The sequence below is a fragment of the Cryptomeria japonica genome, chromosome 7, assembly GCF_030272615.1.
Source record: "Cryptomeria japonica chromosome 7, Sugi_1.0, whole genome shotgun sequence".
Classification (NCBI taxonomy): Eukaryota; Viridiplantae; Streptophyta; class Pinopsida; order Cupressales; family Cupressaceae; genus Cryptomeria; species Cryptomeria japonica.
Window position 1 is genome coordinate 224878754 of NC_081411.1, and position 16680 is coordinate 224895433.

A 16680-nucleotide genomic window follows, 5' to 3' on the forward strand; every position below is an offset into this window, starting at 1 on the left:
TCGACACATTGCATTCTCAGGTTTTTCAAGACCCGGTAGACCTCTTACTCAGTGCTTCTTACTTATTGTGATCAGATTATCAAAATTTACATGACAAAACCTTTTATGCCATAACCAAGTATCATCTATCTTTGCATAAAGACACTTGTTCTGAGTTGAGTCAAGATGAAATGTGTTACCTTTTGTTTGTGTCCCGGTAGCAGCTATCTTTCCATGCTTGTCATGAACTTTGACAATTCCTTTCTGAAATTCTATTTGGTATCCTGTATTATTTAGCTGTGCTACACTCAATAAATTGTATTTCAAACCTTCAACCCGGTATACATCATCACATTTAGCATTGTCAAGAAATGTTATAGATCCTTTGCCTTTTACTGGACATGGTGCATCATTATCGAACCTTACATAGCCTCCATCATAGTCTTCTAATTTAACAAACTTGTGTTTATCACCTGTCATATGATGTGAGCATCCACTGTCTATGATCCAAGAATCATTATTATTTATGGAGATATTAGGGCTTTTTCTTCATACCTTTCTTCATCAGATCCATCTTTAATAGCCGCATAAACAACTTCCTCAGTATCAGTTTCATCAGATTTGTCATCGTTGGATTCCTCATCTACTACTAGACATGTCTTTCTATCTCTCCTTTTGAAGTCTCGGTGTCCTCTATATTGGTTATCTTTCTACCTGTTATCTCGGTATTCTCTCTTTTCACTAGATTCTTTGTCAAGGCAGTTAGAAGCCATATGTCCTATTTTATCACAATTGAAACATTTTAAAGGTAGCTTTCCTTTATACTTACCTTTTCCTCTCGGTAACCTTCTGGCTAATAATGCTTCAAATTCTTCTTGCTTCTTGATTTCCTCATACAGTTTGTGCACTTTTTCCATGTTCATGCGAAATCTTTCACTTGCTCCACTGCGATCTCCTTCAGAGTACTTACTCATTCTATCATTGTAATCATCAGATTCACCAATATGAAAAGAACTGAATGCAGATTCTACTTTATTTACTGAAGACCCACTATTATCAAAATTACTTAACTCAAATGCATGTAGCTTACCAATAGTAGCATCCAAAGAAACTGACATGTTAGGTATAGACCTCAATTAATTGATTGCAAAGACTCGAATAGCATAAGCTGGTAGAAGGGTTCTAAACAACTTACTTGATATATCCTTTTCTTCAATAGTTCCACCTGCTCCTTTAATTTGATTGACAATCTCCTTTAGTCTTGTACTGTATTGGGTTATGTTCTCATGTTCATTCATCCTCATGGATTCAAGTTGTCCTCATAGACTATCTACTTTTTCTCTTTGAACATGTTCATCACCTCCATACATAGATATGAGTTTAGTCCACATTGCTTTTGCATCATTACAACCTTCTAGATCATTAAACTCTGAGTCGGTCAATGCTGATGTTATTTCAATCATAGCTTGAATATGTTTTTGCTTTTCCTTAATCTCTTCCAAGGTCATAGGGTTGGTGCTCGGTGCAATGTAATCATTCTCCAGATAATATGTTGCATATTCTCCAATTCCTAATAAATATAGCTTCATCCTTTTCTGCCATGTGGAGAAACTTGTCTTGTTCAACTTCGGTGCATCCCTTTTATACATCTTCGGATCTTTACCTCAAGTACCTTTAAACTTTATCTTCCAGAGTCCAAAGCTCTGATACCAATTGTTAGTTCTGATACTTAATGTAAAGTACAGATACCAATAGCTAACAAGATGAGAGGGGGGGGGTGAATCATACAAACTTAAACTTCCATAAAATCAACAGATTCAACCTCGGTAACTTATACTTCAACAACTTAACCAAAAAACTACTAAACATACAAACTTATGAACACATAATCATAATGACACTCATAACACCTGATTTAACGTGGAAACCCAAATAGGGAAAAACCACTATGGGATTTTGGACCCACTAAGAAATATACTCTTCTAGAGTATGCTCGGTTAAAAGCAAATCTTGTTAAAGATTACAAACACATTGCTAGATGTGACCCGGTTAAGGGATTTCCCTCAGATCTGTTAGGATCTTCACTTTGTTAGAAGTGACCTTGTCAAAGGATTTCAAACACTCATTTAGAATGTTACCTTGCTAGAGGGTTTACATATAAGACTGTTAAGTCCACTCGGTTAAGAGATTTTCTGTCACTTACAAAATAACAGTAATAAAAATCTATCTGCAACTTCACATCTAAAAATGCTAAAGCAAATTCTTATTTGCTCAAAACAATCTAGTCATAGGACTTATCTTGTTCCTCTGCTGGGCTCTCTACTCTGTTATTCAAACAAGTCTTCAAGCTTTTGTGCTCAGTAATCACTATGTAGCATCCCTATGCATACACTGGCCCACATACATTGTTTATTAACAATTCCTTATTTATAAACAATTGCTAACTGCTGAATCTCCTTGATCACATTTCCCATGATCAATCTTAGCCATCAGATCTTCAAACTTGACTAGGTTCAATGTATCCTTCCGATCTAAAAATGTTTTACCGTACCTAGGGACTTGCATTCCCTTCTTAGAACTTTCACAAGGTTATTGCGGTTCAATCTGCGTTGTAGATCTTCCTGCCGATTTTCCTTTGCCATAGATTCTTAACAAACTTCATGCACGACATACCAATCACTTATACATTTCCAGCTAATCATTGTCCTTTATTAAATAATGCTTTTATCCATCCAATGCGCACTGTCATAACGCGGTTGCAACTCGGTAAATACTAAACTTTACTCGGTAGACATTTTGCCTTCATTAACTGATATCGATAACCTTATGGTTTACCGACTAGGTTCCTTAGGGTTTATCGACTAGGTTCTTTGCTCAGTTGCATAGTATAGTATTAACCTTACAATCAACAACATATGTAGGATATCAAAACAATCTAACATCATGATCTCATCATTGTCTAACTCGGTAATAGTTGCCTATTAAATAACGTATTCCTCCCTTTATTCATCACATTCTTTTTGTGTCTTTTACTGACATCTTAATTCTCTTCTAATCAATCTTCACAAGATATGGCAACATCACACTGAATCAGATAATCAATTTCTTGACATCAATGACAAGATAATGTTATAAAGATAGTTATCATCCTTCTTCAGTTATATCAATAATCTTCAACAACCTTCTCAATATCCTTATTGAATATCAACAATCTTTCTTACTGTAATGCCAACAGTCGGATATTCAAACTATCAAACTTAGTATGCTCGAGCTATATCCCCTTATTGATAAAAAAAAAAATGTGATCAATGAATTAACAGTTAAGATAAATAATATTACAATAAATGTTTACATTTAATTTAAAATATATATGCAATTTTTTCAATTAAAATATCTAAATTTTTAAGTAAAAAAAAGTACTTATTTTAAATTAAAATTTTGTTAAAAAATATTATTTATATTTATACTAAACTAGCATAGGTATGTTGAAGATGTCATATTTGTTTATTATTCCATTTAAAAAATATTATATTATTATAAATCTATTAAGTTATTGAGTAAAACAAAAAATCTATCGACACATAATCACATAATCATCATGATCATCATCATATTTTTATTTTATATTGTTCTTGTTTTTATGCATATAAGTGTCACATGTCACAAATTAAATGCTTCTAGTTTTTATTGATGAACATTTTTGCATCCATATGTGAGTATAATATGCTTTTGCATAATTAACTATATGTCAAAAAAATCAAATCTATGACAACCCAAAGCATGAGATAATTGTGTATTAGGTACAAATTAAATTAGGTTTTTGTAGGTGTGTCAATATGACAATGTATGATTTGTTGCTTTTTCAATCTAATAGATAGATTTTATTTAATTATCAGCATTGAATGTTCAATCATTAGATTCTCTCTCACAATTAATAAGACTCTAGTAATCAAAATATTGGACTTTAAATATACACACAAATTTGATTATAATGATTACTAAAATGAATTAAAAAATTTAAGAATTTACAATTAAATAATTAAACATAAAATTAGAATGTTAATCAAAATAAAATGTAATACAAATAAATGTTTAGTATTCCATATAAATACTCACAATATATTTGAAAATCATTTTAATTAATAAGATTATGTATTAACTATTATATTTACTTTATGTATAAAATAATAGTAGTAGTATTTGTATATTAAACCATTATAAAACTAAACTACACAAAGCCAAAGAATCATCATTATTAGGGGTCGACTATTTATATTTTTTTTCTCTAATTTTTTAAAGTCAAAGTTAATAATGTTATTGAGTAAATAGATGAATGACAAAGATAGGGACCCGCTATGTATATTTTTTTTCTAATTTTTTAAGTCAAAGTTAATAATGTTGTTGAGTAAATAGATGAATGACAAAAATAGGGGCAGGTTATGTATATTTTTTTTCTAATTTTTAAAGTCAAAGTTAATAATGTTGTTGAGTAAATAGATGAATGACAAAGATAGGGGCCGGCTATGTATATTTTTTCCTTTTTTTTAAAGTCAAAGTTAATAATGTTGTTGAGTAAATAGATGAATGACAAAGATAGGGTTGAACATTTCAAAAATAGGGGAAGGGAATTGCATGCATTAAATTAGTATTATTTATTACTTTGTACAATTAATAGTTTTGAAAATCTAGACAAGGAATAAAACAAAGTTTGTCTTTATTAAATTTGAAATATTACAATAGGTTTTTGTTGGAGATATAATTGAATCTGGTTGTATTTGGAAAAATACGATACTTAGAGTTTTGTTAGAGATATAATAGAGTTTACTTTGAATTTATAAATTAGGTGGACCTTAAATATAAAACGAAAAAAGTTTGAATTAAGATTTTTATGATTTTAAATAAATTGTAAAAAATAGTAAATAAACAATTAGTATTTAAATTAAATAAAAAATCTATGAACCTTGTCATGTCATCAAAAGATTCTATTATTACCTTTTCAAAAGTAACAACAATTTAAATTATTTTTTAATTAAATAAAAATTATGAAACCAAAGCAAGTTACAAAATATTATTTGTATGCTCAACTTACCACTTAATAGGTGAAACTATTTAATCTTAATTTACAATGGTGATTTGATTTTAAATTGGTTGATCTTTTTGAACAATTTTATCTTTGATCCACATGTAAAGTGGCACCAAGACAAAATATGCAGATGCAGTGCTTCCCATAATAAATCTGATAAGAAATGATATAGAGTTTACTGAGTTTTTCACATCCTCAACTTTAGGTCCAAGCTGCATATCAAGAAAAAAGACATCAAAGATGTGGTTAATGAATATTATTAAATAATAAAAGATAAAAATTAAATAATATTATAATAAATACTCAAATTTAAAGTTATTGTAAAGTTTTAAAATATATGAGAGTTTCCCCATTAAAATTTCTAAATTTCTAAATTAAAACAATACTTATTTCAAATTAAAATCTATTTAAAAAATATTATTTATATTTATACTAAACTAGTATACTTACAGGTAAAGTATATAAGATGGTGATACTAAATTAATTATATCTCAAAAAATCAGATCTATGACAACCAAAAACATGAGATGTAGTGAGTAAAAGCATCGAATGTTGTATTAGATTGATTATATAAGATGATAGAGAATTTAACTATCCAATTTCTTCAAAGGAATTTAACAAATATGGTGTTTCTTCACTTTATCCATTATGAAAAATACCCACTTTATCTACTATACAAATATGGTATAGAAAAATATACCTGTAATGGAGAAAGACCATTTACTGGTTTAACACCAGTGACAGAACAACCAATAATCAAGCCAAATCTACGTGCACCTCTGTACCACTTTGGGCCAACTCTTTTTAGTTTCACATCTACAAAGCCTGCTTTTGTAAACCATTCAATGTATTCCTCCTCCTTAGGAAATAACATCCACATGTCTGCAAAGAAACGAGATAGCCATAGTTTTGGATAAACTGGACCAATAATACATGCTTTTCCACCTTCTTTCACAACTCTGTAAGCTTCTGCAACTCCTCTTTGTGGATCTGGCCAATACTCTATGCTGAAACTCAACAGAAAAAAAATCAGATTTCATTAAAGATGAACAAGAACATCTTTACTTTCCTGCACTGATTGATTGATATTAACCATATCTAATCTCCTGATAAATGGTCCAAAATTCCACTTTTCTGACACGAATTTTAATAGCTAGTCTAGACAATCAAGTTAAATCAAAGAATGAAATGTTTAGCTGACTATACTATAGATGGGCTCTCCCCCCTACTAGACTATAGAAAGGGGCCCCCCACTATAGTGCCGGGTCTATAGGGATAGGGCCCTATCCTTCCTATCGGCTGCGGCTGGGGCTGGGGTGAGTGGGTGGCCCTACTATTCTGAAGGGTCTTACTATTCTAAAAGGGGTGGGTGGTAGGGAGGAAAGTAGTTGATTTCGAATATCAACATGATTGTAAATGTTTGGCTTAAACAGCACTTTTTAAGTTCATATATAAATTATACTAGCTTCTTCTCATTTGTCTTAAATGGCATCCTCTAAGCTTTGATTTGTTTAGGACGTTCATCTGAAATTACAAATCAAAGCTTAGAATGTGCCGTGTAAATCTGATCAAGGCCCCCGCAACGATAACATGGTGGGGGGAGGGGAGAATGGGTGGTGGGCCCCCCTCCATTCGAAAAAAAGACCAGCGGGCATTCATTAGTCAGTACCTGCCCCGGGCCAAATTCTATACATAACATGCCCCCTTTCAACTAGTAGGGCAGGGTCGGTGTGCATTCATGTGGGTATAGGGCTAGAATAGAGAATCCATCTTAAACTAATCACTACCTTTTCTATTTGTAGAATGGAGATATAAAACTATAACCAATAAACTTTTCTATAAATCTAAGGAAAAGAAGGCAGGAAGGGACAACCTTCCAGCAGACACATATCTATCTGCATAATCAGTAGGAAATGGGAGGTCCTCTGCATCACCCTCCATGATCTTGCATTCTTTAAGGGGCTCCTTCTCTTTGGCTTTAGCAAGCTGATGAGGAGACTGATCCAGAATGATTATGTTCTTTGCATCAACATGCTCAATAATACCCATTGTGGTAAATCCAGTGCCACCTCCAACATCCACAACAGTCAAGTCTCTCCTACAGAGATCTAATGGTTCAAGAGCATCTTCTCTCATGTCTGCTGTCCAGCAACTGTTAATAATTCGGTCATATAAGATGGACAGGAATCTGTAATACCAATATGCTTCCTGTTTGTGCTGAATAAAGCGAGGTTTTGAATTTGGCCTTGTGCTGGTCTTCATTGTTCTAGAGATTAAATGCAATTTTGACCAGTTTTAGTGCAAGAACCTGAGGTTAAATTAAAATCATTAAGAAAATTTATATATAATAAAAAAAAAAACCTAACAGTACAGTTATGAGACATGCATGAAATAATGAAAATCTATTTCACTAATCATTTGAAATTGTAAGGTTTTGCAAGGTAACATGTTAAGTGAGTTTGATATTGGAAGAAATTATATGATTAAACATGTTTGAATCAGAGTAGTATTTCAATAAACTACCTTTCAAAAAGTTCAAATACTTCACTTCAAGAACATCACCTAAACTAGTGAATAAATACTGTATAAACCATTCATATCTTTGATCCATATAAACTATTATCTACAAAATATGAATAATTGAATTTAACTTAAATATAACAATCCCTACTTCTTAGATTCAGCCCATATCAATCTATATTCGTCTCTATTATATCACAGTTTCATTTTGTGGAAAGACTGATATTCCAGTTGCCAAATTCTATGTTCTTACATATTGCATAATAGATTATGGTAGGATTTAAAACCTACATTCTTACATTCAGTGTTAGGATTAACACTTAATCCTTTTGAATACTTCTGGATAGATAACAGATATATAACAGAAATAGAACTGCAAAGATCGATTCTCTTCAAATTGCAAATTCATATCAACATACATAAATAAAAATTTACTTATTTAATAACAAAAGGCTTGCAGTGCTGAAAAAACGAATACCCATATCCAATAGATGTGTTAAAATACTGCTGAAAAAATTACTGTTACTGTCAAGCAATGCAAAACCAAAATTCCAATACTTAAGAATCTAAGACAAGGTCTTACATGTGAATATAAAGCCTATTCTTTCTTACACAATCCTTAGGTCACACACCATATTTCTTCAGATCATATTTCTATGAAATGCTGATAAAATTTATCAGCCTCGGGTGACTATTTATACAGGAAAAGAATGAAGTTAATCAGTAAGATGTGATCCACAAGAAGTAAATGAGATTGTGATGTAAGTAGGTTTGTTTTTAAGTGTTTAGTTGATGCTTTTTGTCTCAATAATGGTAGGGTTCTACAAAATGTTCAAAATATCTATTTAATAGGTTTTCATAATAAATATTAAAACTTTAAAATAAGTATGTATAAGAGAGAGGGTTTGATAGGGAAAGTCTATCTAGGTACCAATATATAACTAGTTATGGTGTTCTAGGATAATTTATAGATTCATAATGAATATTTATAGGAGAGGGTTTGATAATGAAGCGGCATACCTATTTGGATTTGACAGTGATGCGCTTAAGTTTATGAGTTCACATGTGATATTGATACTAAAAACGATATCACCAAGAATAATCAATGATGTGGAAGCATATGTTTTGTTTATATATAAAAATTAATATTTAATATTTAATATACACAGTGTTAAAAATCTATATTTCAAGTATTAAACGATGTTGACTATTTAATTTTGTTTGTTTGCCATCATTATGATCCATCAAACTAATATGAATAACTTTTTTTTTTTTTTTGTTGACAGTACTAATTGTACATTAAATAATCCATATGACTCTCGATTATTTATGTACAATTTACTTTAAATAATATTTGTATATTAAACCATTGTAAAAGTAAACTATACAAATTAAGAATAAAAATAATCACACTGAACCTTAGCCCCTAAGATACAGAATCATTATTACAAGGGCCGGATATTTACATTCTCCAGGTCAGTCATTAATGCTGTTTGGTGGATATATAAATGAATGACAAAGATTTCAGATGTGCTAGGTACACACGCATTATGTAGGAGGACAGGTAGTGTATCATAAAAACTTCTGATTTATCTCGAATCGCTATAAAACAATCACAACCGTTTATTGTTAGATGGTGGGATATACGAATGAATGAAATGATTACAAGTTATCCATGCAATCAGAATGAATCTGCACCTTGCACATGTCAGAATCTGAGCTCTTTTGCTGAACGCTTCCCCATGGTTTTCATGGCTTATCAAATAAAATCTCTGAGCAAAAAGCATATTCAATGAATGCTTTTTCATTATTTCTTGTGATTCTTTGGTTTTTATTTTTTATTTTTGAAATAATATTAATATATTTATATTCTAAAAAACAGTATTATCACATAATTGTGTTGCTTGTTTATTAGTTGTTAAGAGAAGCTGAATAGTGCTGCACTCTTTCACTCTCAAAATATAGATAATTGTCAAAATAAATTAGGTATATATAATTAGGATTAAATATATTATATCAAATATTATATATAATAATATATTTATAATTAAATGTTAGGTTAGGGTTTAAATATTTTATATATATTATTATTTGTATGAATATATAAATTTAATTATAATTTAATATTTTTTATACATAATATAATAATAAAATATTATAATTCTTATTATATTAAATCTACATTAAAATATTAGATTAGAAAATCTATGAAATAGTTGTTGTGTGTTCCAAAAAAAGATGGTGCATAAAAGAACAAAACAACATTCATTTCAAAAGCAAGTAGTGAAACACCTACCTTGACTCAAACCAATAAGCAAACAATACGATGGATATCTGATTGCACAAAGGGATCATGAAGAGTGGGATAGACATAACAACAAAACACAAAATCAAAATCATTGATGGATCTCAAAAGGAGAAGAGATTGCAACATGATCGAACCAAATCTCATTAAATGCAAAGGAACTAATAAGTATTAAATTGATTAATTTAAATTTAACAACTCTAGCATTAGTTAAGAGAAAGCATTTTTTCATGAAAGAGGTTGGTGATTGACCTACAAAGGCTAGGGTTGAGAAATGATGTTTAGATAATTGGGGGGAGGATTCAAAATCACATCATTACCAAAAAGCTTATTTTCGATAAATTGCCCTAATGCGGAAAAGAAGAAAGAAAGTTTAGGGCAAAAATCACATTCGAATAATGGAGAAAGATGGTAAATTGTAGATTGGAGGCCAAACTTTAATCTGCTAGTAGAGGAGATTGAGAAAGTATCGACATGGATCCACTTCTATAACTTACCTTCAAAATATTTTAATGAGAAGTCTCAAGAAACCCTAACAAAATAAATTGGAGAATTTGTCAAAATAGACGAACATATGGCAATCAGAGATTGTACCAAGGTGTATGCAAGAGCATGTCTAATGATGAAACCAAATGAAAAGATATTGGAAGAGTTGGAGATCATCATGGATCAAGAATCATGGAAACAAAAGGTGGAATTGAATCGAAATCTTAAGGCCTATGAAGTTTGTATTAGCACATAACACATATTGAAGGAATGCCAATTAAAGGTTAATATAAAGAATAAGGAACACCCAGAGGAGCTGAAGGAAAGTCAAGAAAATCTAAGGGAGATTTAAATTAAATGGGCAATAAACTCTAAACTAATGAAAAGCCCAACATTAGCAACAACATGAGGCAAAACCCCAAAAGTATTAGACAAAGGCATGATCTATACATAAAGAAGGGAAGAGACAAAAGGTAATGTATTCTCGAAGGATGAAAATTAGACAAGAGATATAGAAAAAGATAAAAATGCAGATTTTTTCGAAGTGACTTTGTGTTGATATTCATTGATGATATCTTGATTAACTTGAAATATGTTGAAGAAAATGAGAAACATTTGAGGATATTATTGCAAGATTTTGAGGGATCACAAACTTTTTGGTAAGTTATCCAAGTGCATTTTTTATCAAAAGAAGGTGCACTACTTCGACCACATTATCCCAATTGATGGCATAATAGTTGATCCAAAGAAGATCAAGGCAATAGTGAAATGGCCTAAACCCTAGAATGTCATTGAAGTTTGAAGTTTTATGGGTATTTCCATAAATTATAGAAAAATCATGGAATGGTTTTCAAGGATTTTTGCTCTAATTACCACACCCCAAAGAAAAGGGAGATGGTTTGAATGGATTGACACATGTGAGCAAGCCTTCTAGTTTCTAAGCTAAAAACTTATACTTTACAATTATAATTGATGGTTCAAGAAAAAGTGTAGGACAAGTGCTCATGAAAATTGGGCAAGTGGTGGCTTATGAACCAACAAAGCTAAAACAATATGAACAAAACTATGTACCATATGATATAGCATTGGTAGAAATAATTCATCCTCTATATATGTGGAGACATTACCTCTTGGGAAAACCATTTGAGTTGAAAATAGATCATCTAGAGCTTAAGTATGTCTTCACTCAAACAAAGATCAATGCTCAACAAAGGAGATAGTTGGAATTCCTCAATGAATATGATTTCAAGATTGAGTATATTAAGGGAAATGAGAATAAGGTGGTCGATACCCTTATTAGACAAATATATATAGAATTCATAACCACAACTAGGTCTAACTTAATACATAAAATTTTGAACAATCTCAAAGAATATGAACATTACTCAATGGTGAACTATGCTTGAGAGTAGAACCCATCAAATTATCATTTTGATGGAAATATGTTTAAGCCTAATGGGATCTTGAGATATCAAAGAAGGATGTATATTCCAAATCAAGGAGAATAGAGAAAATTTCTTTTGGAAGAGACTCATTATGTACCTTATTTAGGGCACCCTGGAGTAAACAAAATGGTAGTAGATTTGAGGCCACTTTATTTTTTACCAAGGCTTAAGAAGGATGTGATAGAATTTGTGGTCTGATGTTTAGAATGCTAATGAACCAAGTCTCAGCATGTTCATCCAACAGGTCTATTGTATCATCACGATATTCTTGTGTATAAGTGTCAAGGGATAAGTATGCATTTCATTCAAGGGTTGCCTATGTCCAAGAACAAGCACAATTTTATCTTAGTGATTGTGGATAAACTCACCAAGGTAGAACATTTCATTCCTATGAATCCAAAGGATGGTTCAAGTTGATCTTAGCTAAAATATTTGTCCAAGAAATTTTCTAATTGCATGGGGTACTTGAGACTATCTTATCAAATCAAGATACCCTAATGACATCTAGATTATCTATATTTTGGACAACATTATGCAAATTAGGAGCCAAATTAAATTTTAGCACAACTTGTCATCCACGAGCAAATGGTCAGATTAAGAGAATGAACCAAATAGTTGAAGATCTACTCATAAAGTATTGCATGGACCAATAATACAAGTAGGAATAATATTTTCAATTAGTAGAGTTTGCTTACAATAATTCATATTAAGAATCCTTAGGGATGGATCCTTTTGAAGCTCTCTACATGGAAAAGTATCATACCCCTATTAGTTGGGATAAAGTGGAAGATAGGGTTATAATTGGTCTAGATAAGCTAAAGGAAATAGAAGACAAAATTAAGATGATCAAGGGTAGGCTAAAGGAAGCAACAGATAGATAGAGAAGTTATGCAAACAAGAACAAATCCTTCAAGAAATTTGCAATTAGAGATGAGGTTTTCTTAAGATTCAAACCTCATAGAACCAATATTTTATAGATAATGCTACTTGGGAGAATGTTGAGGACATAGACCAGTCATTTCCATATTTTTTTAATTAGAAAGATGCATATATTAATTAAAATGAAAAGAATATATAAGATATAAAATAATAGCCTGGTGGAGGCACCTCCAAGCCAAAAAGCCTACAAGTATTAACACAGGCTGCATATAAAGGAGTATTACATTAGCAAGATAGCTAAAAGTTGTAGTCTTGAGCAAAGACATGTTACAAGATGAGAAATTATTAGCTTTCTCATAGAGTACAAAGCACAAGATATTTTGTAAGTAATAATATTAAACTTCTTAAGTAGAGGCTTGTTGTGGTAGTTATCTATGACTACTAGCTGGGACTGCACTCTTGATAATTGTATTTGGAGATTTGAATTGTTGTTGTGATTCTCCTTGAAGACTTTAACAATTGTTTCAAGTTGCAAAATAATATCTAAAGTAACCCATGCATAATTACTTCCATTGGAAGAAAAGTGTTAGAAAAGATATCTTTACATCAAATCATCCAAATATGTAAAAGAATGCATTGAAGAAATAATTCTGACATCATATTTTTTGAGTAGCGTAGTCCTAAAGGAGATGATTTCTATTTTAATTTTTTGTTAAATAAAGTTGGAATAAGAGTCATGATTGCTTGCCAAATTTTTTGAGTATGTTTGTAGGTCCAAAAGGCATGTTTAATAGTCTTTATCTTGTGACATAAAGGGCATATGGTGGAATGTTTGGTAAGAAAAGTGAGTGTTCTCCCACAACAATTTTATAATGAATAACCTTCTATGCTATAAATCGAGGTTTAGCCTCAACTTTGAATTTCACATTGTAGAGATCAAGTTGAACCATTTGGATTCAAGCCAATTCAAAATCCATTTCAAATTTAGTTTTGGTTGGATTTGGATTGTAGGAATGAGTTTGAAGTAAATTAGTTTAAGAGGGAAGTTGTCAATATTATAATCTAGACACTGGCTTCAATCTTTATAGAAGTTGCATGCAATGGGGCGAAAAAGTATTAGTTGTGTATATATATATATATATATTGCACCTTTTGAATGCCATTAATGAGTTCTTTGGACAACTTAAAATCATTCTTGAGTTCCATGTCATTTTTCTAAGTTAAGGATGTGAACTACCATAAATCCCTGAATTCTATAATGCCATTTTTGAACAGGAGTTTACTATGCAGTTGAGAATTAGTGGAAAGAGATTGCTCTTGAAAATTTATTAATCTATTCCACTAAATAGAAGAAGCAAAGAAACTCATGCCATGACTAAGATCTTGCCCTTTCCACTCAAGAAGAAGAGACACAAGTTCCCAAGCTTTCCATATGCCTAAGAATTGACTTGAGGCTTTCAAGAGGTTTGAAGTACTTAGTCATTTCAACAATTGATATTGTAATGGAGAAATCTCATTTATTGGTTTTACTCTAGTGATGGAACAACCAATAATCAAGCCAAATCTACGTGCACCCCTGTACCACTTTGGCCCAACTCTTTTTAGTTTAATATCTACAAAGCCTTCTTTCGTAAACCATTCAATCTATTCCTTCTCCTTTGGAAATAATATGTCTACAAAGAATCGAGATCGTCATAGTTTTAGATACACTGGATCAATAATACATGCTTTCCCACCTCCTTTCACAACTTTGTAAGCTTTTGCAACTCCTCAATATCAAGAGAAAATGGTGTCTCAACCTTGCATTTAATTACATGAGGTTACTATTATAGTGATTTTTTATTTGAGCATAAAATGGTGTGAAATTCTCTAAGAACCTTCTGATTGGGTAGATAAGCATGCCTGTAAAGTTTTTTCGCAATATCATAGCTAGTTTTGAAGATATTAAAGTTTTCGTTTTGAAGGGATGCAATGAAAGGTTTAAACTTAATTTTGAGGACTTTAGACCTTCCAAAATTCCCTGAAAAGTGGGTGTAAATAGTGTATAATTTTACAAGGTGGTAGAGCACTTTGCGAGATTTCCAGCACTTGAAATGGTTTGTCAATCGGACACCTGATTCACAAGTTATGACCTCCGGAAGTTTGTACTCCTGAAATAGGAAATATAATTTGCATCAGACACATAAATGAGTTGTAAAAGGGAGGGACATGTGTTGATGTGTGTTTTAACATGTCATAGGGAATTTAGATTGGAGGTAAGGTCGGCTATACTTTATTGGGTGGTTTTAGCCCATGGTTTTGTAATATCATTTGACAGTTTCTTGTATTGTATCTCCTATATATGAGGTGCGTGAGATAGAGGTTGTGTAAGAGTCTTATGGCTATTGAGTTACCTCTAAATCTTTGATTAGTGGTACTCCTATGAGATATTTCTCTGCAAGTATATTGTAATATGTTTTTGTTTGCTGAATAATATATTGGGCGGCTTTTGGAGTGTGGGTTTTTTCTCCTGAAGGGGTTTTCCCCACGTAAATCATTGTGTTGTGGTATGAATATTTTTATGTCTATTTCTATTAAGTTTTTGTAACTGTTGTGACGATCTGTAAAAGTTTTTGCATTATCCTCTTCTCAAGGTTAGTGTAGGAAGTTGTTTCACTACTTAACTTCCTTGAAAGTGGTATCAGAGCTTGACCACCTTTGGTTTCATTTGTGGGTTGTTGGGTTTTTTGAACTAATCCAGATTTGAGTGGGAGCTTGTGCAAAAGACACTTTTTGATCTTGTTGCAGGAATTTTCAGATGGCAAGTTCGTCAGGGAGAATAGAGGTGGAGAAATTTAATGGAACTAACTTTGAGATGTGGAAGCTGAAGATGGAAGATTTGCTAATAGATCGAGATTTGTGGGATGTTGTTGCTGTGAATGTCCAAAGACCCTTAAATCCTACTGTGGTGGCTCAATATGATGTTATGGACTGAAAATCCAAGGGTCTAATCATACTATACTTGGTAGACTCTATTTTGATCAATGTCCACAAAGAAAACTCTACAAAGAAGCTATGGACTAAGCTTGGTGAAATGTATCAAGAAATTTTTTTATTAAATCAATTTTTCTCGAGGAAGAAATTGTATTCCTTGAAGATGGAGGAAGGTGAACGAATTGTAGACCACCTGGAAGCATTCAATATGTTGGTGATTCAATTGGTATATGTTGGTGTTAAGATGGACAAAGAGGATTAATGTCATATCTTTCTTTGTTCTTTGCTTGATTTGTGGGATTCTCTTGTTATGGCTATCAGTAGTACTTCTATTGTTTTGAAGTTTGAAGATGTGGTGAGTGCCCTACTTGGTGAAGAGATGTGGAGGAAGGCATCCATCAGTTTGAAGGAATCCCTAACTGTCATGGAAGACCTAAGGAGAAAGGCAAGAAGAATGAGAATCACAATAAGTCCAAATCTAGAGGGAGATAGAAATCTCTTGGAAAGTCCAAAGTCACTTGCTAGAATTGCAGTAAACCAGGTCACATCTGTAAGGATTGCAAAGAAGAAAAGAAGAAGAAAAAGAAGTTTGATTCTGATTGTGAATCTGAGAAGGAAGATGGTGATGCATTCATTGCAACGTTGGTGACTCATGCAGGTAATGATGCCTAGTTAATTGACTCAGGTGCATATTTTCATATGATTTCCAATAGAGATTGGTTTTCTGAATATGAAGAATTTAATGGAGGTAAGGTGTACACTTGGGTGATGATTCACATTTAGACATTGTTGGTTGAGGTAAAGTTAGAATCAGGTTTTCTGATGGTAGAATAAAGAGGATTAATGGTGTGTTGTGTTAGGGTTTCAAGCAGATCCGAAGCAAATATGAACTAACAATTATATGCAGATTTAAATACAAAAGATAAAGAAATAAAACAGGACACAGATAACACAGAGATTTAATGTGGTTCACCCAGAATGGGTTACGTCCACCATACACAACCGTCCAA

The 16680-nt window shown here is 31.9% G+C and overlaps 1 protein-coding gene and 1 pseudogene across 2 annotated transcripts; both read right to left on the minus strand.

The window, feature by feature from the left end:
* Positions 1-5051: 5051 nt before the first annotated feature.
* Positions 5052-8239, minus strand: LOC131028375 (2-methyl-6-phytyl-1,4-hydroquinone methyltransferase, chloroplastic). Of its 2 annotated transcripts, none has more exons than XM_057958641.2 (4): positions 8166-8239; positions 6936-7328; positions 5763-6069; positions 5052-5274 (listed from the first exon to the last, which is right to left on the minus strand). In XM_057958641.2, the coding sequence occupies exons 2-4, from the start codon at positions 7322-7324 to the stop codon at positions 5119-5121; spliced, it is 852 nt and encodes a 283-aa protein (XP_057814624.2). In that variant the 5' UTR covers positions 7325-7328; positions 8166-8239; the 3' UTR covers positions 5052-5118. The 2 variants fall into 2 exon arrangements, with proteins under 2 accessions (XP_057814624.2, XP_057814623.2); XM_057958640.2 differs by having other exon boundaries at positions 6936-7370; positions 8166-8234.
* A 5937-nt stretch (positions 8240-14176) lies between these two features.
* LOC131028368 (2-methyl-6-phytyl-1,4-hydroquinone methyltransferase, chloroplastic-like) overlaps positions 14177-16680 on the minus strand; it is a 39633-nt pseudogene continuing 37129 nt past the window's right edge.